The sequence below is a fragment of the Amblyomma maculatum genome, chromosome 1 (assembly GCF_055883805.1).
Source record: "Amblyomma maculatum isolate TAMU_Amacu chromosome 1, ASM5588380v1, whole genome shotgun sequence".
NCBI classification, from domain to species: domain Eukaryota; kingdom Metazoa; phylum Arthropoda; class Arachnida; order Ixodida; family Ixodidae; genus Amblyomma; species Amblyomma maculatum.
This window is the reverse complement of record NC_139344.1, coordinates 372,226,236-372,249,968: the sequence shown is the minus strand read 5'-3', so window position 1 is coordinate 372,249,968 and position 23,733 is coordinate 372,226,236. Positions and strand designations below refer to the sequence as shown.

The window sequence follows — 23,733 nt, the reverse complement described above, 5'->3', positions numbered from 1 at the left end:
GTACAGTAGAATCGCGACCGCGCCTTTCGCAGTAATGTGGTGGTCACAAAAAAAAAAAAAAAAAAAATAATAGCACAAAATTTGCATCACGTGATATAATAATACCGCGGTAGTATGTATGCTGCTATGAATGCACACGTTAATGAGCAACACGTCCTCCACCAAAGCGCATAGAAAATGGGGTAATGTGAACGCGCAGTTATGTTAACCTCCGTGATTATGAGAGTGTATATTTGTTTCCTTTGGCCATATGACCACGGTGGACATCAGTAATAAAATGATAATTTTCTTTACTTTAAATAGCAGCAAGTGCTTCCTATCTGTTAAAACTACATGACAAATATCTGACCTAACCGGTTTTCCTGTCTGAAGACGATAATTTAGTAGCAGACGATATCACGTCGCAAAACGAACGAAGCCAGAGCCATCCAAAGCTTTAGGCATTCCTGTAGCCAAGAGAGTCTGGGAGGCTGCGTTAATGGCGGTGTTTGTGCGCGGTCATGGCGTGCGATGCTCTTGTTGTACGCAAGTATTCACTGTTTCATATCTGCCAGTCACTGCCTGCAGGCAGTTTGTCGCGTGGCATGGAAGCTCCACAATAGCCTATGCGGTATGCGACGACAGGGGAAAGTTTTCGTGAACGTATCGCCTGTGAAAGCATACAAGCCACAGACTACAAAGAATGCTGCGAAAGGCAGGCTTACTGGTGTTGGCATGCCAGGAGATGACCGCAAGAGAAGAAATTTTATCATGGAAATGGTGAAGAATTGGCAGGTAAGTGCTGTAACTATGTTTGCATGGGCGTACCTTTTCCCTATTCCTGTTTCTTATTGCAATGGCAGTAGGGCTAGCAGTAACAGCAGTTGCGCGTCACTAGAGAAACAAAACTTTATTGTCGGAAGCTGAGTTACTGGGTTCCCTAGTGGAAGAGCCAAGTAGCCGTCAGCTGGTGGCTAGCTGTTTACGGCGCCTAGTTGTATGTATCGGGACGCACGTTACGTAGCACGGGGGGGGGGGGGGGGCAAGTGGCCGTCAGCTGGTGGCTTGCGGAGACTTTTTCAGAGCGGTGCGCACGGCTCCCAGTTGTATGTAGTACCTATCGGGGTTTGTGCTAAGGCAGCAGTAGAGGGTGGGGGGGGGGGGGGGGGGGGAGGTTGGAGTCTCCAACAATTTACAGCCCACGGCATCATCAGATGTGCCACCAGCTTTGCATTTGATGCGGCCATCTTCAGTGAATAGAGGCTTTGTCTGTGTACATTCATATTTCATGGCTTTAATATTTAAATTGCCTGCACACCTCAAAGGGCAGTGAGACATTTCCAGTAATGCTGAGGATGACGCTTAAATCAGTTGCGCAAATTCAAGCAAGGTATCAAACTATTGCAAAGATGCATTCAAAAGACGTATTGCTTCATTGCTTCAAAGAGTACAGCCTGGTTCACTCCTGTGAATGCGTTCCGAAGTTGCGTCCTGCGAGGGAAAATCAAGAGGTTCACATTCCAAAAAAAAAAAAAAAAAGCACCTAGCACGCAGGTGATAAATTCCCATTTTAGTTTTTGATCAATTCCATTTGGCATGCATGGGTTCAAGTCATTGAAAAAAAAAACAGCAGCAGCAGGATTGGCTGAAAATACATTTTATCCGTGTTGCGTCAACAGACGCTTTGGCAAGAAAAAAGGAAATTCGTGTCCCATAGATGTAAATACCTCAGTATTTTTTCCTAGTGACAATGAAGCAAAAAAAAAAAAGGAATGGTGCACTTGTAAATTTCGCTGACCTTCCTGTGCTCCACTGTAACCTGGCGCTGACAATCCATGCAGCCGATAGTAATGCAATATTATAAATAATTCAAAGGGATGTAAGCTCTCAATAAGTGTGCTCATGCGCGTTAATCTGACTGAAAACTAAGCCGACAGGCGAGAGCACAGTGAGCTGCTGCCAGGGACGTTACTCGTGATGGTGAGTTTTTGAGAAAAGAACAGCAGTGAAAACATTGCAAACTCTATTATGTATGAACATCGATAGGCTCCGATCGGAACGAGCTTTCACTGCTCAGCTAATGCGCACGATAGTTACTTTTTTCAATCGATGTTTTGTGTGAGTGCCTGCCACCGCCAGCACCGCGTCGCATCGTTGCCGCCGTTGCTTGTAGCCAGCGAATGCCAAATCTTTGGTGAACCTTCAAAGTAGTTTCGAGGGCGTGCTCGAGTGAAATGTGCCGAGCACACCCGCCGCGTCAGGCTCGTGAATGCCAAGAGCTTCCATCCATATTTTTTTCACTCATTCTGAGAGGGAAATATATGAAAAGATATTTTTCCACTGCCTTCGCTGCTCGATTAGCATGGTGCTGCCTAGTTTTCGTTCTCATGGCAGCGCAGAATTCAGCAAGATATCACCTACGAGAAACCAGCTGTTTAGGCAAGAGTTTGCATGTGCATAGAGGGTAGCTATACTTGCCAAAGCCATTTATGTAGAGAGACGCAAAGTTCCCCGAGGCAGAATAGCCAGAGCCTGTAGCAATGATTACTTTTTTGTAATACTTTGGAGTACTTTGACGAAAGCAAGCATGCTGGTTTTGTAGATACTATAGAAAATACAAAAATATGACAAACCATATATTTACTTATGAGCCCGTTTAGCTGTGAATTTATTGTTCGTCCAATCATCAAACCCCTACCCAGTGATAACACATCCGCTGCCAAAAACGGCCATTGTGTGCCAGCACCCTCAGTGGCCCGAACTCATTTTTCGGGAGCAACTTAAAGCATTAAACGCTGGATAATACACAAAACAACCACCAGTTATAGTGTCACTATCTACGTAACCAAGAGGCAGAACAATGTGCTTAACAAGCATTTTGAAGCTCTTTTAAGGCTTTCTCTTTGCTGTAAACAATGTTTTTCATTGTAGCTTGCATGCAAGGAGTTGTCAAATGTGGGTCACTTGTAAAAAGTGTTTGGCATTGATGCAGTGCAGTGCATGACGTAAGCTTGCAAACATCAGCTTCTTGTTAATTACCTATAACGAGGTTGCAAACTCTACTTGACTTGTTTCTGTTTGCATGTGTTCACAGAGAATATTGAATTGGAATTGGATACCCACCCTGCACATGGCGGAAGGGCAGGGAGAAGCAAGAGGTAAGTGCACTGAGGATTGAAACCCCTGTGTTTATCTCTGAATATTGCCTTCTGCTTTTGCTGTTATGTAAGAAGTGGTACCTGCAGCAGTCCCAAAGTGAGCTGCTTGGCAGCTGGCTTAGCCATGATGTTGTACAGCTGGAATACCTCTTTTGAAGGGCTTTTGGGGCCCCAGTGTTGAGTTTTACCTGTCTCTAAGGATTAGAAAAACATTGTTACAGGATGGGAAGCTAGTGAAGAAAGAGCATGACCAATGGTGATGGGATGGGATGTTTTTTAATAATGGGAGCAGGCCTGGAGCAAGTGCTTATGCCTGTGCCACAGCTCGCTTCATCTTCATTGTCCTTAGCAATATTTAGTGTCGAAAAGAAATTGAAGATGTTGGTTACTTTCCTAAACTTTACTTGCTGCTCATTAATTAGATGTCTGCACATACTCTAACAGTGAGACGCCTTGTGACAAGGCCAATGTTGGGAGCATGCCCAATCCTTCCCTTAAAGCATACCAATTTTCATGCTTCGGGTTGCTTCTTATTGGTCGTCAAGAATGTGCTTCTAGGTTCTTGTTGCACTACTGGCACCCCGCCGACTAATTGGCATGGTCAGGCGCGTCTCATGCACTTACCCGGGAGCTTTTATGCAATTATGATTATGCTTGCCTTCAGCACTTTTAACCGCATCTTATTAAAAGGCCATATTAGGAAAATAAAACAACAAATGCAGTGCTGTAAACAGCGCATTTCTGAAATGGTAATTTACTGTCTCCTTACATTTTAAGGGCCAGGTGAGAACTGTGGTCTCAATTTAGTACTTGGGATCTATATACAAGCAGAAACCATAAGTTAGTGTAACGTTGAGAACAATAGGAAATTCTCTGAACATTGTACCCACATTCCTTTCCCCGCTCTCCCCTTCTGGTTGGTCTGTTTTGTCTGTTGTATTCTGTTGTATAAGACCCCCGAAAAATATTTCTGGCTAGGCCACTGGTACCAAGAATACTGTCACCAACTTGCCCAAGCTTCCTTATCTGCTAATTTGATTCAAATGTCGCAAAAAGCAGTTGTGCCTCTATGAGCCACCACACTCCATGCATATCAATATGAACGGACACTGCCACAGTTCTCATGAATGTAGTTTTGCAATCAGTTCAGTTCAGGCGTTCAGTCGTGTCCGACTCTTCGTGACCCTATGGACCATGTCACGCCACGCTTTCCGGTCTCTCACTATCTTAACATCACATAGCTTCATCTGCAATGCCTCGAGAATGCCATCTAACCATCGCGTTCGCTGCCTACCCCTTCTCCGGTGACCCTCAACCTTTCCCAACATCAAATCTTTCTCCAGCGACTCCTCTCTTCTCATCAGATGACCAAAGTAGCTGAGCTTTAACTTTAGAATTTGACCCTCCAATGAGCAGTCAGGGTTTATGGTCGACAATATCGACTGATTTGATCTTCTGGCAGTCCAAGGAACTCTTAAGAGTCTTCGCCAGCACCACAATTCAAACGCGTCAATTCTTCGGCGGTCAGCCTTTTTCACAGTCCAACTCTCGCATCCATACATCACAACTGGAAAGACCATAGCACGGGTTATACGGATCTTGGTTGGCAGACTAATGTCTCTGCTCTTTACTAGGCGGTCAAGGCTAACCATTGCTCTCTTTCCCAGAAGCAGGCGTCTCCTAATTTCATGGCTGCAGTCTCCTTCCGAGGTAATCTTGGCGCCCAAGAACAGAAAATCTGTCACAGCTTCCACTTCTTGACCATTGATGCTCCAGGACTTGATAGGGCAAGACGCCATGATCTTCGTCTTTTTAATGTTCAGTTTAAGCCCAAACTTCTCACTCTCTTCTTGTACGCGCATCAGAAGTCTCTTGAGTTCCACTTCACTTTCTGCCATTAAAGTGGTGTCATCCGCATATCTAAGGTTGTTGATACCTTTTCCAGCAATCTTCACTCCAGCTGAAGACTCGTCCAGACCGGCCTTCCTCATGATGCACTCTGCATATAGGTTAAATAGGCAGGGCGACAGTATGCAGCCTTGCCTCACCCCTTTCTCAATCGGAAACCAATCAGTAAGACCGTGCCCAGTTCTGACTGTGGCCTCTTGCCCTTCATAAAGGTTCCTGAGGAGACAGATGAGGTGAATTGGAACTCCCATCTCTTGGAGAGCTTGCCACAATCTGCTGTGATCTACGCAGTCAAACACTTTCGCATAATCAATAAAGCAGAAGTAAATGGGTTTCTGGAACTCTCTTGCTTTTTCTATGATCCAGCGAAGGTTGGCAATTTGGTCTCTAGTTCCTCTGCCCTTGCGAAACCCAGCTTGCACGTCCAGAAGCTCCCGATCCACATACTGCTGCAGCCTACCTTGCAGGATTTTTAACATCACCTTGCTAGCATGCGAAATAAGCGCAATCGTGCGGTAGTTGGAACAATCTTTCGCACTGCCTTTCTTTGGAATGGGGATGTAAACTGACCTCCTCCAATCCTGTGGCCACTGCAGGGTTGTTCAAATCTTTTGACATAATGTATGCAGTGTGTTAACAGCGTCGTGGTTGAGGTTTTGAAGCAACTCAGCTGGAATACCATCAATTCCGCTAGCTTTGTTCTTAGCAAGGCTGGCTAAGGCCCATTCAACTTCACTCTTCAGGATGCCCGGCTCGAGATCAGTAATCACAACCGTCCTATGTTGGGTTTGCACATCCGGGTCCTTCTTGTACAGTTCTTCTGTGTATTCCTGCCACCTCTTCTTTATCTCTGAGGCTTCAGTGAGGTCCTTGCCTCGTTTGTCCTTTATCACGCCCAGCTTAGCACAGAAGCTTCCTTTGATATCTTTGATTGTCTTATACAGAGCTCTTGTGTTCCTTAATTGGCTGTTGTCCTCAACTGCTTGACACTGTATGTTCAGGAAGGCATTCTTATCTCTCCTTGCTATTTTCTGAAAATCCGCATTGAGAACCTTGTATCTTTCTCTTTCCCCCATACCTTTTGCCATCCTCCTTTCCTCAGCTATTTGCAAAGCCTCTTCAGATAACCAGTTTGCTTTTTTGCATTTATTTTGCTTTGGAACTACCTTAGTAGCAACTTCTTGTATTATATCACGAACATCAGTCCACATCTCTTCGGGCTCTTTGTCTTCTAGATGTAATTCTTGAAATCGATTCCTCACTTCCACAGCATATTCTAATGGAATCTGAAAGGCCTTCTAGTTTTCTGCGTTTTCCTCAATCGAAGCTTAATTTTGGCAACAAGAAGCTGATGATCGGTGCCACAATCGGCCCCAGGCCTTGTTTTTACTGCTTGTATAGCGCTTCTCCATCTCTGCCGGCAAATAATATAATCGATCTGATTCCTGTACAGACCGTCCGGTGAAATCCATGTGTACAGGCGCCTCTTGTGCTGTTGAAAATGAGTATTCGCTATGGTCAGGTTGTTTTCTTGACAGAACTCTACTAGCCTCTGCCCAGCTTCATTTGGCTCACCAAGACCGAACTTGCCTGTAATTCCGGATATTTCTTCACTCCCGACCTTAGCATTCCAGTCTCCTATGAGAAAAACGACGTCTGATGATGGGGTGCGGTCTAAAAGGCATTGTAGGTCCGCATAAAATCTCTCAACGTCAGCTTCTTCAGCAGCAGTGGTCGGTGCATAGACTTGGATAACTGTTATGTTGAAAGGGTGACCTTGGATCCGAAGTGAAATCATTCGGTCGTTTTTGGGGTTGTACCCTAGCACTGCTTTGCCCATTCTTCTGTTTACTATGAGAGCGACCCCATTCCTTCTCTTGGATTCGTGCCCACAATAAAAGACATAATGGTCGCCGGAGTTAAATTCTCCCATTCCGGTCCACTTGAGCTCGCTGATACCCAAGATATCAATGTTCAATCTGTCCATTTCTCGCTTGACGATATCCAGTTTACCTTGCGTCATAGATCTTACATTCCATGTTGCTATGTGATATATCTCCTTGCATAGAGCTACATATTAAATGATCTACCAACAAGGAAAATGGTTGGTATTTTTATTGCATCACTTAAGGGGTCGTCACCAAACATACAGCACCTTAGAGAATTCGGCACCAGGTGTTTGCATAAGTGATAACTCATGGACAGATGCAATTGATATCTTGAGCAATTATGAGCAATACCCACACAGCTAGTTTTCTATATTTTGTTTTTATCTACAATATTACCCTGATTCATTGGTATTGTGTATAGGTGCTCCCCAGTGCATGCTCAAGTTTGCAACATCTTGTCTGCCTGTGCAAATATAAAGAAGCAGCGACGTGCAGACGAACTTTTTGTAATGAATGCGTTGCATGCGGCAGTGTATTTATGCTAATACACAGTACCGAAGATGTGCATTATCACAATGGTGTGCAAGTGGCCGAGCAAGGGAACAATAGGCACCTGCTCGCACTGGTGAGTCAGCAGAATGCCACTGCTGCAACAGTGCCTTGCAGCATGCCCCTGGCAATCAATAAGCAGCTACTCAGTGACAGAAAAAAAGCACGCTTGTTGGTAACGAAGGACATGCATGGTCCTAGAGCCAGTCTCGTCACCTGGTGTGTTACCATGGGTGTGTGCATGATATGCTGCTGTGGAGTGGTCCAGTAAATTTTGTCCTTGATGGCAGACTTCTGTCCATAACACTTAAGAAGCCAGAAGGTAGACATTTACAGTATCTTTGTACATAGTGTAGGCACATGAAGTAAACATTCCACTGCATGATATTTTGTGCACAGTCTGCTACGCATAAGCATAGGGCTTTTCCTTCACTTCCTTTTATTACATGTTTATATAGCTTGTGGTCATGGAAGTAAAAATATCATTACCAAGAGTATTTTCTTTTGCATTGCACGGCCAAATAAACCAACAGAAATAGGAAATGAGAGCTTCACTTCTTAATTCCAGTGTTGTAAATAGCGGCTAGTGACTCTATTTGCTAAAAATGCATTCTTAGTGTGTCATTTGCATGGCTGATTTTTGGGGTGCTCAGCTCTTGATCTGAAGTTTTTCTAACTGCATTAAACTTTCTGGTTGGCTGTTAACTATTTGTATAACAATGTTCAAGTAACTGTGTCCTAGTGCTTCTTTTTGCACCCCAGGTTTTTATGTAACCCCCCTCACATAATACTCCAGTTGGAGCCTGTGAGGTATGTGAGTAAAAAAAAATACAGTAAACCCTCGTTAACATGAACTCGCTTATCTCGAAAAATCGGTTAAGTTAAAATTTTCCACGTTGCGCTTTCACCTCCCATAGGTACTATGTATTAACTCCCGTTTATCTTGAAGATTTTTCGGGCATAATGCGGATATGTCGAAATTTTGACCGCAAAGATCGAAGACAGAGGTCATTACCGAAAAGTGATAGGGGCTCCAAGCGAGCGCTTTGTTCTTATATTAAGTGCCGAACGCAGTCACGTTCAAAGAGTGAATACAAAACTCCCGCAGACGCAGCCGTTTTTCACCTTGGGAGCAGTCACGTAAGCACCGATCGCACGCGGGGGCTGATGAGTCTTATTGGGCGTGGTTCGGTCAGCTGCCCTCCGCACGTGCATACCGGCAAGAGCAATTTAGTGATTGTGTGGTTCTGTTTGGTCGCGCCATATTCACGAAGCGTTGACTGATTTTTGTTGTGTATGTGGTGTCCGCAACAAAGTTGAATGCAGCAGCGGCGACCAATGGCTTATGCGATGCGTTTAGCAGCTAGAGGACGCTTTTGTCGGGCAGAATGCCAACGCGAAGCGGGCAAGCATTACTCAGTTCTTCCTTCAAAAATCAAAGTTTAGTTTTTCCTGAGAGTTCTTTTCCGTTTATTACAAAAGCTCCCTTAGTGCAGTGGAGCGTTGACAGGCGTGACGGGCCGAGGGCCGCCAAAGAATTCCGCTCGGCGCTGTCGCGCTCAGGTTCTGGGTTTGTAGAAAATTTTGCGTATCACCCAGAAGCAGCTCGCTAGGCAGCCAATCACAGAAGGCTTTGGGCTGCTCAATTTCCGTCCTAGGTTTTGACCGATTTGAGCGAAGAACCTGCAGACGCTCACTTCGTCTGATCCGTGCATATATGAGCGCATCGAGACAATTTAGTAAAAGCTTGGTAGGGTAGTAAAGGAAAATAAATACGCTAGTGTGGGTAGATATTACTTTTCTAGTCATTGCTTCCATCGCAGTGTAGTAGCGCACCGCTGAGCTGTGACCTTTTTTTTTTTTTTTTTTTTTTTTTACACGCGATGCGTTACAAAAACATTCATCACCGTTTTACCATACGTCATGCTGTTTAGTGTTGAAAGCCTGATATAGCATAATTGTACTCCCCCTGACTGGCCCAATTGACCTTCATTTTCCCAGCTAGGGAACTGGAGATTGCGGACGCTTTATTAATGTGTGGAGCTTTCCACGGTAGCTAGGGAGTTCAGCTCGGCTCTGCTCTCCTTGTCTGAGTTTTTCTTCCTGTTTTGACATGTAAATAGTGTATATAAAACTTCTTTGCCAGCTCTACCTGCTGCTCCTCGTCCGATGTCTTGTCCGCATGGTCACGCTACCCAGAAGCCTTGGCCCCGAACCTGATCGCATCAAGTGGATGGCTGCGGTGTAATGGTCTCCGCCTCCAGTCCTGACTCTGGTACAGTAAGTGCACGGTCCTTCTCTTGGAACATTGCCAGGTTTTACAACTTGTAGATATTTGTAAGCTTCGGCAAGTGAAGGGTGTTTTTAGAGGCAGATTGGTTTCCTTTAACCACATAGTGCAGGGACTTGCCATTGCTGCAGTAGTCATAGACTGAAAAAAGTTGCACAAACCGGAGCTGGTTTTAATCTTTGGGGAATTGGGCATTGACTGTGGGCCCATCCGCAGAAAATCGGAACTTATTAGGGCAATTGAAGACATTGGTGCGGACGCGGAGGAGATAACAGAATGTTGGGAGCTTATTCAAGAAGAGTTAAAGAAGGCTGAGGAACAGGAGAAGCTCAAAAAGAATCTTGAAGACGAATAGAATGAAAGGGGGATCGAGAAAAAAACAGCTTGATCTGCAGTTAGCACAGGCAGAACACACTGGGAGAGACACCAAGCTCCGTTGTGAGTCAGGAAGCATCAAGTGTTAAAATAAAAAAACCTCTTGCTACCGTACAAACTAGGAGAAGACATAGGGCTTTTTCTCTTAAAGTTTGAGTGGGCGTGTGAAAATGCTGAGTTATCATCCGAGTTTTGGCCCCAGAAACTGCTGACCATCCTCCCATGTGAGGCAGCCCAAGTGCTTGCTCGGCTGACAAAAGACAGAGCGGCCGTTTATGCTAAAACAAAGGCAGCGCTTCTCAAAAAGTTCCGCCTATCCCTCAGATGCGTTTTGCCGCCGTTTCAGGGAAACCAGGTAACATGGAATCAGTCGTTTCCGTATTTCGCTTACAATCTGAAGGCAGACCTGACAGAATGGTAAAAGAGGAGAACAGGCTTTCGGAACTCATGACAAAGTATTAGAATTGGTCTGCCTGGAACAATTCTATAGCTGTCTAGGAGCAGAAACGTGTGTGTGGGTGCAAGACAGGCCGGGAAAAAAAAGCTTAGAATGTGCAGCAGAGCTGGCCGAAGAATGTCATGCTAGGTGGGAAACAGAGTGATCGCATTCTCGAGGAAACCCTAAAGCAAACTAAAAGTTTCTGCGAACCCAGACAGGAAACCTAGCAAGCGGCACCTTGGAGCGAGACGAAAGCCACAGGGCAGAGTCGAGTAACTACCCTAAAGTGACAGCCGACAAAGGGAAGGAAGCCGAGAGAAAAATCAGTCTGTGTCCTATGCAACGAGCCCGTTCACTTTGCCAACACATGCAGGAAGTTGAAGGTTTTGTTCTCTTTGGCAGATATGAAAAAAACATGCGCCTGCTAGAGCCATGCCTAAAAGATGCAGGTTAATGGGAAGCGTTGTCGGGTTCTGAGAAATTCCGCGGCCATCATGGACGTAATCCACCCCACATACTTGAAGGCAGCTGGCTTAACGGGGGATTGTGCATGTATTAAACAGGTTCCCGTAGAGAATAGCGCATGTGTGCCGGTCGCACGTGTCAGAATAGGCCCATTTGGCATGCTGGAAATCGAGGCAGCGGTATCAAGGAACCTGCGAGAGCAGTTTCCATACCTCTTTTCGAACAGGTCAGAGCAGATGCTGCAGGAGGAAGGTCGTAGCTTCGGTGACCGAGCCGTCTAAGCGCTCACTTGATTGAAAGCCCGCGAAATTGCAGCTGAACTAAGCCGAAAAAAGAATGAGCTTTCTCTCGCGATGGGCCAGGCAGTGGTGGCTCAGGTCAGTGACAGAGAGGACTTAGAAGGCAGGGAATCGGGCACCGTGTCCCCGAATGAATCAAGGGAGATAGCGTCTATTGTAGTGCAGCCACGTGTGGAACCTTTGTTAGCTCTGGCAAAAGTCGATAGACGATAGCAGCCGAGCCGTAAAAGACATGGTAAATGAAGATAAATACAAAAAACGTTTGTGGCGAACATCCTTCCTCCCAAGTGTGGCACAGATTCACAAAGGCCAACCTAGAACGCCCCAAGCTAGGGTGGCTGCGGGAAAAAAAAAAAAAAAGCTGCAGGGAATTGAGCGGCCGAGAAGGATAGAATGAGTATGGGCGAAGAATAGGAATTAATGAACATACTGCAGGCATGAAGTGCACGTCATAGCCATCGTACAAAAATTTGAAACCGAAGAAGCAGTCTACGTATTCTAATTCTATAGGAAATCATTTGGGAGTAGAAAAGAGCAACTTAATAAGATGTGCATGGTTCTTAAATGAACAATATGTATACAAATGGACGGTTGAATATTCACAGTAATGGTGTGTTGTGCTAGAATTCTTTACAGCCGTGAGACCGCAATAAATATTACTCATATTGCTCTTAGCTTTAAGCTCAGGCATTGACAACTCTATCCAAAGAACCGACTGGTAGTGACAGGTTGTTTACAGCTGTTGATGAAAACATAGGCCATCATGATATTATTGCAAGCATATTTGCTCCTTTTTGTACTTGTTTATTACAAGCAAAACTTAATTTTGGTCCCTATTCCTAGGGACGCTGCACCTCTTACAACACCCACTGTTCAGTCGCTTTCATTTAAGGCACAAATGCGCCACTGCTGCTCGGTACCTTGGATGAGGTTTTCAATGGGGTTACCTCTGATATCTAGCAATTGCTGTAATATTTATACCAACTACTGCAGGGAAAAAAAAAGGTAACACTGCATCACTGTAACTGCTGCATGCACCTTTAAACGTGCCTTAACTTTATTTCCTATTCTTATAGACACATGACCTCTTGCTATTGCTTTGTTCAGTAAGCGATCATCTTTCATTGCTTCAATTTCTATCTCTCCAACCCTTTCTTGTTGCTCCGGGTGTGATCATTTGATTTCATTCTTCAAATCATACTGGTTTATCACATGTGAAGGATTTAGCCTATACATAGATGCTTTTTTTTTTAGATGCGCATAAGGACTGTTTTCTACATAGAAATGAATCGATTGAGTTGTATGACTGGCGCGAAAACCGACAGTTTGGCACCCCCAAAAGATCTGTGTCCTGTGGTTGGAAGGGGAATAAAGAGGAGGATAATCAGCGGAAAAGCTTCCTAACAAAAGGTAGCACTGCATCACTGTAACTGCTGCATGCACCTTTAAATGTGCCTTATATTTGTTGCCTATTCTTATAGACGGTGGACCTCTTGCTATTGTTGCAGTAGGCAACCGCCTTTCATTGCTTTAATTCCTATCTCTCCACTACTTTCTTGTTGTTTTGAGTGTGATCATTCGATTTTATTGTTCAAATCATATTTTATCACGGGTGAATGATTTCGCCTACACATGCATGCTTTCATTTTTTTTAGGTGCGCATCGAGAGTGTTGTCTACGTAGAAGTGGATCGATTGAGTTGTATCACTGATGCGGAAACCAACAGTTCGCTACCCCCAGAATATTTGTATCCTGTGGTTAGAAGGGGAATAAAGAAGAGGATAATCAGTGGAAAAGCCTGCTTAAAAACTTACAAAGATGGTGCAAAAGCGAAATGCTGATCAGGGTGAGGGTCTGATTACTTCTGTTATCCCACTTCACTAGCTAGGTGATGTGGCTGTATGTGAAGTACCTTAGTGTATTTTGTGGTATGCTCGCTGAAAATTGTGTATGCACTAAATTTTTCCTCGTTCGATTATTTTGAGTGATGCACGAATTGGAATAAAACGAAGTCATCCACACATCTAATGCCCAAGATCATTAGATGCGTGGATGAGCTCATTTATTGTGTTCCGATGTAAACATGCCATAGTTTGTCGAATATATTAACATGCTAAAGTCAACTTTTTTTACTGTTAAATGGAGTAATACGTATGCTCTATATCATAGCATTATTTGCCTATAGTTTGTAACTGCTCTTTCTTAAATTGTATTCTACAGAGTATGCATGTGTCATCTCGTACGTCTATTTAACTAGCGAAAAATTTGTCCCTTTTGTGTTGTTGTTTCAGCTACAAATAACTAATAACAGTTGTGACAATATAGGTGGCTTTAGGTATAACGCGTAGCGCAGAAATCTTTAATATATGCGATATTTTTATTCACCGCATTGCCTAAACGAGCCTGTTTAAAGAGACGAAATGGAAACAAATATGCATGTCTTCGGACAGGAACAGTAATTGTGGTGCCATCACCATTTTATTTTAAATAAATTTTCCTATGTCGTGGGCTAATGTCTCGACACAAAGGAAAGGCCCTTAGGTTTGCAAGATGCGGCGTAGTTTTCCCGAAAAAAAAAAAAAAACACGCCTATCACTTAAGAAAACACAGTTTTTTGTCATCTCAAAAAGTTGCACGTTTGGAGGCCTGCTGCTTGCGCACTAATTTTTGTCTTCCATTGTTTTTTACTCACCAAATCAACGTAACTTTTATTTGTATAGGAAGTATTAAAAGCTTGTTTCATTAATTCAGTTGATTTAGTAAAAAATCGTAAACTTTGCTTCAGGAGCAACGCGCTACAAAAATGTTGATTTTCAACCTTACATACTGGCGTAATGCGTTATGTTATTTGCACTAAAACATTGTGTTTATTACGCAGGTTATAGTGTTAATTTAAGGCAGAATCTGGAGCTCTATGCTGGTATGTGTGTTCTCCGTAACACCACCAAAATTATTATGATGAAAAGCGATTTGCTTATGATTATAATTATAAAAAATTACAATTACACAGTCTTGAAGCCATAGGTAGCGTAAGAGGGTTCTAGCACAGCTTTCGTCCTCGCTCTTGATCACGTTCTACGTGACGCTGGCAGTAACAAAGGACGTTCCACGTCCGCCGCTATGGTTGAGGGTGGCGCTGGTGAACAGTCTCAAGGTTCGTATACAGAAAACATAAATACCCAAGAAAGTAGCAGGGGGGACAGCGGCCGATGTAGCTCAGTTGGAAGAGCACCGGACGCGATATTCGGAGGTCGTGGGTTCGGTTCCCACCATCGGCCCATTGTTTTTGCTTCTACTTTGCATTTAATAACCTTTCCCCTAATCAGATTACATTAATAATTTCTGGGATTATCTAAGTAAACATTAAAAAAAAAGACGTAAAAGTGCCATCCTCAATGCTTTCCTCGGCCTCGCCGACTGTTGGCTTCTTTCCTTTATAAATTACGTTGATTTGGTGAGTAAAAAACAATGGATGACAAAAATTAGTGCGCAAGCAGCAGGCCTCCAAACGTGCAACTTTTTGAGATGACAAAAAACTGTGCTTTCTTAAGTGATAGGCGTGTTTTTTTTTTTGTTCGCTATTTAAATAGACGTACGAGATGACACATGCATACTCTGTAGAATACAATTTAAGAAAGAGCAGTTACAAACTATAGTCAAATAATGCTATGATATAGAGCATATGTATTACTCCATTTAACAGTAAAAAAGTCGACTTTAGCCTATTACTATATTCGACAAACTATGGCATGTTTACATCGAAACACAATAAATGAGCTCATCCATGCATCTAATGTCTATGGGCATTAGATGTGTGGATGACTTCGTTTTATTCCAATTCGTGCATCACTCAAAATAATCGAACGAGGAAAAATTTAGTGTATACACAATTTTCAGCGAGTATACCACAAAATACACTCAGGTACTTCATATACAGTCACATTACCTAGCAAGTGAAGTGGGATAACAGAAGTAATCAGACCCTCACCCTGATCAGCATTTCGCTTTTGCACCATCTTTGTAAGTTTTTAAGCAGGCTTTTCCACTGATTATCTTCTTCTTTATTCCCCTTCTAACCACAAGATACAAATCTTCTGGAGGTAGCGAACTGTTTGTTTTCGCATCAGTGATACAACTCAATCGATCCATTTCTACGTAGACAACACTCTCGATGCGCACCTAAAAAAAAATGAAAGCATGTATGTGTAGGTGAAATCATTCACCCGTGATAAAATATGATTTGAACAATAAAATCAAATGATCACACTCGAAACAACAAGAAAGTGGTGGAGAGATAAGAATTAAAGCAATGAAATGCGGTTGCCTACTGCAACAATAGCAAGAGGTCCACCGTCTATAAGAATAGGCAATAAATATAAGGCACATTTAAAGTGCATGCAGCAGTTAGTGATGCAGTGCTACCTTTTGTTAGGCAGGCTTTTCCGCTGATTATCCTCCTCTTTATTCCCCTTCCAACCACAGGACACAGATCTTTTGGGGGTGCCAAACTGTCGGTTTTCGCGCCAGTCATACAACTCAATCGATTCATTTCTATGTAGAAAACAGTCCTTATGCGCATCTAAAAAAAAAAGCATCTATGTATAGGCTAAATCCTTCACATGTGATAAACCAGTATGATTTGAAGAATGAAATCAAATGATCACACCCGGAGCAACAAGAAAGGGTTGGAGAGATAGAAATTGAAGCAATGAAAGATGATCGCTTACTGAACAAAGCAATAGCAAGAGGTCATGTGTCTATAAGAATAGGAAATAAAGTTAAGGCACGTTTAAAGGTGCATGCAGCAGTTACAGTGATGCAGTGTTACCTTTTTTTTTCCCTGCAGTAGTTGGTATAAATATTACAGCAATTGCTAGATATCAGAGGTAACCCCATTGAAAACCTCATCCAAGGTACCGAGCAGCAGTGGCGCATTTGTGCCTTAAATGAAAGCGACTGAACAGTGGGTGTTGTAAGAGGTGCAGCGTCCCTAGGAATAGGGACCAAAATTAAGTTTTGCTTGTAATAAACAAGTACAAAAAGGAGCAAATATGCTTGCAATAATATCATGATGGCCTATGTTTTCATCAACAGCTGTAAACAACCTGTCACTACCAGTCGGTTCTTTGGATAGAGTTGTCAATGCCTGAGCTTAAAGCTAAGAGCAATATGAGTAATATTTATTGCGGTCTCACGGCTGTAAAGAATTCTAGCACAACACACCATTACTGTGAATATTCAACCGTCCATTTGTATACATATTGTTCATTTAAGAACCATGCACATCTTATTAAGTTGCTCTTTTCTACTCCCAAATGATTTCCTATAGAATTAGAATACGTAGACTGCTTCTTCGGTTTCAAATTTTTGTACGATGGCTATGACGTGCACTTCATGCCTACAGTATGTTCATTAATTCCTATTCTTCTCCCATACTCATTCTATCCTCGGCCGCTCAATCGCCCGCAGCATTCTTTTTTTTTTTTCCCGCAGCCACCCTAGCTTGGTGCGTTCTAGGTTGGCCTTTGTGAAGCTGTGCCACACTTGGGAGGAAGGGTGTTCACCACAAATGTTTTTTGTATTTATCTTCATTTTTACCATGTCTTTTACGGCTCGGCTGCTATCGTCTATCGACTTTTGCCAGAGCTAACAAAGGTTCCACACGTGGCTGCACTACAATAGACGCTATCTCCCTTGATTCATTCGGGGACATGGTGCCCGATTCCCTGCCTTCTAAGTCCTCTCTGTCACTGACCTGAGCCACTTCGCCAGAACCTGACGCTACCTTGGTTTGCTACTGCCTGGCCCATCGCGAGAGAAAGCTCATTCTTCTTTCGGCTTAGTTCAGCTGCAATTTCGCGGGCTTTCAATCAAGTGAGCGCTTGGACGGCTCGGTCACCGAAGCTACGACCTTCCTCCTGCAGCATCTGTTCTGACCTGTTTGAAAAGAGGTACGGAAACTGCTCTCGCAGGTTCCGTGATACCACTGCCTCTATTTCCAGAATGCCAAATGGGCCTTATCTGACACGTGCGACTGGCACACATGCGCTACTCTTTACCGGAACCTGTTTAATACATGCACAATCCCCCGTTAAGTCAGCTGCCTTCACGTATGTGGGGTGGATTACGTCCATGATGGCCGCGGAATCTCTCAGAACCTGACAATGCTTCCCATTAACCTGCATCTTTTAGGTATGACTAGCAGGCGCATGTTTTTTTTGATCTGAGAACAAAAGAGAACACATGCAGGAGCATGTGCTGGCAAAGTGAACGGGCTCGTTGCATCGGAAACAGACAGATTTTTCTCTCGGTTTCCTTCCCTTTGTCGGCTGTCACTTTAGGGCAGTTACTCGACTCTGCCCTGTGGCTTTCGTCTCGCTCCAAGGTGCCGCTTGCTAGGTTTCCAGTCTGGGTTCGCAGAAACTTAGTTTGCTTTAGGGTTTCCCCGAGAATGCGATCACTCTGTTTCCCACCTAGCATGACATTCTTCGGCCAGGTCTGCTGCACATTCTAAGCTTTTTTTTCCCGGCCTGCCTTGTACCACACACACGTTTCTGCTCTTAGACAGCTCTAGAATTGTTCCAGGCAGATCACTTCTAATACTTTGACATGAGTTCCGAAAGCCTGTTCTCTTTTACCATTCTGTCAGGTCTGCCTTCAGATTGTAAGCGAAATGCGGAAACGACTGATTACGTTGTTACCTCGTTTCCCTGAACCGGCGGCAAAACGCATCTGAGGGATAGGCGGTACTTTTTGAGAAGCGCTGCCTTTGCTTTAGCTTAGTCGGCCGCTCCTTCTTTTGTCAACCGAGCAAGCACTTGGGCTGCTCACATGGGAGGATGGTCAGCAGTTTCTGGGGCCAAAACTCGGATGATAACTCAGCATTTTCACACGCCCACTCAAACTTTAAGAGAAAAAGCCCTATGTCTTCTCCTAGTTTGTACGGTAGCAAGAGGTTTTTTTATTTTAACACTTGATGCTTCCTGACTCACAACGGAGCTTGGTGTCTCTCCCAGTGTGTTCTGCCTGTGCTAACTGCAGATCATGCTGTTTTTTTTCTCGATCCCTCTTTCATTCTATTCGTCTTTAAGATCCTTTTTGAGCTTCTCCTGTTCCTCAGCCTTCTTTAACTCCTCTTGAATAAGCTCCCAACGTTCTGTTATCTCCTCCGCGTCCGCACCGATGTCTTCAATTGCCCTAATCAGTTCTGGTTTTCTGCAGGTGGGCCCACAGTCAATGCCCAATTCCCCAAAGATTAAAACCAGCTCCGGTTTGTGCAACTTTTTTCAGTCCATGACTAGTGCAGCAATGGCAAGTCCCTGTACTATGTGGTTAAAGGAAACCAATCTGCCTCTAAAACCACCCTTCATTTGCCGAAGCTTACAAATATCTACAAGTTGTAAAACCTGGCAATGTTCCAAGAGAAGGACCGTGCACTTACTGTACCAGAGTCAGGACTGGAGGTGCAGACCATTACACCGGAACCATCGACTTCATGCGATCAGGTTCGGGGCCAAGGCTTCTGGGTAGCGTGATCAGGCGGACAAGACATCGGACGAGGAGCAGCAGGTAGAGCTGGCAAAGAAGTTTTATATACACTATTTACACGTCAAAACAGGAAGAAAAACTCAGACAAGGAGAGCAGAGCCGAGCTGAACTCCTTAGCTACCGTTGATAGCTCCACACATTAATAAAGCGTCCGCAATCTCCAGTTCCCTAGCTGGGAAAATGAAGGTCAATTGGGTCAGTCAGGGGGAGTACAATTATGCTATATCCAGCTTTCAACACTAAACAGCATGACGTATGGCAAAACGGTGATGAATGTTTTTGTAACGCATCGCGTGTAAAAAAAAAAAAAGGTCACAGCTCAGCGGTGCGCTACTACATTGCGATGGAAGCAATGACTTCCTCTTGCTCCTTTAGAAAATATCTACCCACACTAGCGTATTTATTTTTCTTTACTACCCTACCAAGCTTTGCGCTCATATATGCACGGATCAGAAGAAGTGAGCGTCTGCAGGTTCTTCGCTCAAATCGGACTAGGAAAACCAACTTCGCTCACGAAAAAAAAAAAAAAAAACTAGGACGGCAAGCTGCTTCTGGGTGATATGCAAAATTTTCTACAAACCCAGAACCTGAGCGCGACAGCGCCGAGCGGAATGCTTTGGCGGCCCTCGGCCCGTTACGCCCGTTAACGCTCCACTGCACTAAGGGAGCTTTTGTAATAAACATGAAGGAACTCTCAGGAAACACTAAACTTTGATTTTTGAAGGAAGAACTGGGTAATGCTTGCCCGCTTCGCGTTGGCATTCTGCCCGACAAAAGCGTCCTCTAGCTGCTAAACCCATCGCATAAGCCGTTGGTCACCGCTGCTGCATTCAACTTTGTTGCGGACACCACATACACAACAAAAATCAGTCAACGCTTCGTGAATATGGCGCGACAAAACAGAACCACACTATCACTAAATTGCTCTTGCCCCGGTATGCACATGTGGAGGGCAGCTGACCGAACCACGCCCAATAAGACCCATCAGCCCCCGTGTGCGATCGGTGCTTACGTGACTGCTCACAGAAATTAATGGAATCTGATTAGGGGAAACATGATTAAACACAAAGTAGAAGAAAAAAACGTGGCGATGGTGGGAACCGAACCCACGACCTCGGAATATCGCGATTATCCAAGTAAACATTACAAAAAAGACATAAAAGTGCCATCCCCAATGCTTTCTGCGGCCTCGCCGACTGTTGGCTTCTTTTCTTCATGTATTATAACGAGCACCCTCATTTCCCCTTAATTGATCTGCTTGTAGCGTACGGGGGTCTCGGTTCTGGCAGTCTTGAAGCCATAGGTAGCGTAAGAGGGTTCTAGCGCAGCTTTCGCCCTCGCTCTTGATTGATCACATTCTACGTGACGCTGGCGGTAACAAAGGACGTTCCACGTCCGCCGCTATAGTTGAGGGTGGCACTGGTGAACACTCTCAAGGTTCGTATACAGACAACATAAATACCCAAGAAAGTAGCGGGGGGACAGCGGCCGATGTAGCTCAGTTGTAAGAGCACCGGACGCGATATACGGAGGTCGTGGGTTCGGTTCCAACCATCAGCACGTTTTTCTTCTACTTTGTGTTTAATTATCTTTCCCCTAGTCAGATTACATTAATAATTTCTCTGATTATCCAAGTAAACGTTAAAAAAAAGACATAAAAGTACCATCCCCAACGCTTTCCTCGGCCTCGCCGACTGTTGGCTTCTTTCATGTATTATAACGAGCACCCTCATTTCCCCTTCAAATTTATAGTATTGTTAGTTATGGTCAAAGCTGAGGAATGGAATACAATATTAATAAACTTGATTGAATACTACTGCACCTAGCAATAAAAAAGTGCAGAACAGAGAAAAAGTTCAGTTCACTTGCGTTCTGTCATGAAATTGACAGAAATAGCGAATTAATTCCATTTTAAGCTATATTAAGTCTTTGCCGACAAGCAGAAAAAGGGTTTATAAGCGCTGACAAGGCTTTAAATTTTACTTAAGGTAAAATGTAACTAAATTCAGCAAATACTAAATTGAAGATTTGATGCCTACTCCATAAGGTGGAGCCATATAACACATCTATAGAATAAAAACAGGCATTTTTATGTTTCTAATATTTCATTTTGCAGAATTGAATATATTTACTGACTCGTATTAACAAAGTACTTCGCATTGTTTCCAGAGATTTTGATACAAATCGATGTTGCGGCAGTTTCTTCAATTCTAATCAGTTTTCCTTATTTTACCATTTTTTTAAATTTTGCCCGATTTCAATATAATATGCAGAAGAAAAACATCTAGAGCTTGAAATTTTTTTTAGAAATAAAGAATGGAACCTAGATAATCTAGAGATAGCTTCAGTGCCACAATATTATTGGATCTTGCAAGAATGCAGGCTGAATTTGGCCATTATCAGGACAAGCACTCGGTTTAATATTCAACGTTATATTTTTAAACAATATAACGCAACACATTTTAGTCTGTAATATTTTTGAGGCACTGAAGATTCTTGACCGGGATTTGAATGAAAATCGAAGATGATCCTTTTTTTATTTGCAGCAAATTTACCCTTTACTGCTGTTTTCGAATTTTGGGCAATTTTGATGAGTTGTGGAGAACACACCTAGCGGTCTGGAGCTACAAAAATTGCTTGGAATTAAGAACATGCATTAGGAAGTGAAAACATATTTAGTGCAACCAACCTAAGCATCATATTCCAGCATATAAGATTAAAAATATATATTTCTGCAGCCCATTGCTCTTGAAGCAAAGTTTGCAATTTTTTAATAACTCAACTACAAAAACATAATGGTTTCTAATATTGTTTGTAAATGTAAAACTTGCATATATTTAGTGAGTAAAACATAGATGACAAAATAGTGGTATCCAAACTTGCAACGTTTTGAAATGGCAAAAACAGCATTTAATTTCTACCTCTAAAGATATACCGTACAATTTTTTTTTGTTTTCAAGGAAACTGCGCCTTATCTTGCAAGGCTAAGGTTAATTTCTTTGTTTGTAGATATTTGCCCATCACATACAAAAATTTAATTGGAAACTAAAGATGGTCATGGGACCTCGATTATAATTCTTATCTAAGGCACCCATATATACGCTGTGGGAAAGCCACTATCAAGGGCTTATTTTTAAAATTACATATTTCGAACGGTTGTGCCATCTAAGAAAATTTGAAAGCTAGGCGCACCTTCAGTGTCTCCAGCCCTCACTTTCTGTTACAGCTGCACTTGCGAAGCTGAATTAATGTGTTGAGTACTTTATTTTAGCCACATATATTGCGCTGTTACGTGTCAATTTTAAAGAAAGGCCGCAGTGACGCGATTCTCGTAGTATTTGTAAGTGAAATCTAAAGCTTACAAATCTACCCATTAATATGCTCTCATGCAGGTTTTATGCAAGGTACATTACACCTGCTGTGCCCGATAGCTTGAGACAAGGGTTAGAAATAAACCATTGGTGGCGCATTGCTGGCAGCCACTTCGCACAGCGCAGTAAATTTTTATTTTGTACATAAGAAAGTGAGGTTATTCGCTCCAAGTACTAAATATTCACTTTAGACAATAAACAAGACTTACAGAGTCGGTGAGCACATTCGGAAACCCCTGTTTCAATATTTGCGGTTAGAAGCCTCATGTGTACCTTTTTTCCGTCTGCAGAAAAATTCAGGGTTATGTAGATACCGAAACCGTTACCAGCCCATTCGCGCACCTCAATTGCGCTGCTCTCAACATGATTTTGAGCGGACGAAACAACCTGCCGCTATGATGGCTGGCCCCATGCATGAGTAAGGGTGATATGCGGGTAATGGTTGCTTCATGTCGGCCCTTTGGCGCACATGAAGGCGCGAGTTACAGTGAGCGTGTTGAACTTTGCAATGCGGATAATGACTACAAAGCGGTAAGGATATAAATGAGTGGAACATTATTTTTAAGCTGTAAATTACAAATACGGTCTTGTTGAATGGTTGTGCTGGCGCGCACGAAGAAACCATAGGCAACTTATAGGTCTACCGCTACACAGGGCTGTCGAGCCAAGCCAAGGCCGCAATTGTATTGTCCGGCAATCTGATTTTGTATTTTCGTGGTCTCCTATTGTACTGGGGAACAAAATGCAGACGTGAGGGTTCTTTATCGCAAATAATGAAACGTGGTTTGTGCCGGTACTCTTCACAGTAGCAACACCATTTAATGTGTAAGTCATTAATCAGTAATTTAGGTAACTAATGTCAATTAAGGATTCCAAACAAAACCTTTTCTGTGGCGCTCAAGGTAGCTTCCAGCGATATATATGTATCTGATTTCCTTCCCCTGCCTCGGAAATGTCTTTTTTCCCCCTTGGATCAAATTTGCTTACACAAGCAGTATATGTGTAAAAATATATCCGATGACTACATCACCACTGATCCCACTGAAGGTCCTTATAATTGCTTGAGTGGCAGCCTTTTATCTCTCTAACAGGCTAGAAAATTCACATGAATACGGAATGAAGGCTGATATTTTCTTTCGTATATTTTCTAGGATGCCTGAGGAGAGGCAGCATGTACCTGAGTGACGTCCTCTCCAGGAAGACCACGGCAGCAATCAAGCGATGGCTCGTAACAGTGAAGTAATGGGACGGCAGGCACAACGAGCAGGGAACCGTGACATCTTCAACTCAGCCTAGAAGCTGAATGCCAGAATAAATTGCTGTGAAGCCTCACAAACTTAGTAAGCTGTAAGTGCCATTTTTTATTAGGAGGGCTTTGAGCCTTTGGAATATTTAAGAAAGACCAATAAAAAGTGCTGTTTAAACCTACATTTGTCGATGTGCAGGCTTTTTTAAGCTACATA

The 23,733-nt window shown here is 43.3% G+C and overlaps 2 protein-coding genes across 2 annotated transcripts in view; one reads left to right on the top strand and one right to left on the bottom strand.

The window, feature by feature from the left end:
* The window catches only part of LOC146208200 (carcinine transporter-like), a 74,748-nt gene that overhangs the window by 12,678 nt on the left and 38,337 nt on the right, over positions 1-23,733 (bottom strand). The gene's annotated exons all lie outside the window — the stretch shown is intronic.
* On the top strand, positions 469-23,725 carry LOC146208201 (uncharacterized). The gene is made up of 3 exons (XM_084591842.1): positions 469-774; positions 3,074-3,137; positions 23,422-23,725. Exons 1-3 carry the CDS (start codon positions 511-513, stop codon positions 23,511-23,513), a joined length of 420 nt encoding a protein of 139 aa, XP_084447968.1. The 5' UTR covers positions 469-510; the 3' UTR covers positions 23,514-23,725.

Coding starts and splice junctions, on each gene's coding strand:
- LOC146208201 (XM_084591842.1), top strand. CDS start 511: ATGCTCTTGTTGTACGCAAGTATTCACTGTTTCATATCTGCCAGTCAC. Junction 775..3,073: donor AAATGGTGAAGAATTGGCAG/GTAAGTGCTGTA, acceptor ATGTGTTCACAG/AGAATATTGAATTGGAATTG. Junction 3,138..23,421: donor AGGGCAGGGAGAAGCAAGAG/GTAAGTGCACTG, acceptor TATATTTTCTAG/GATGCCTGAGGAGAGGCAGC.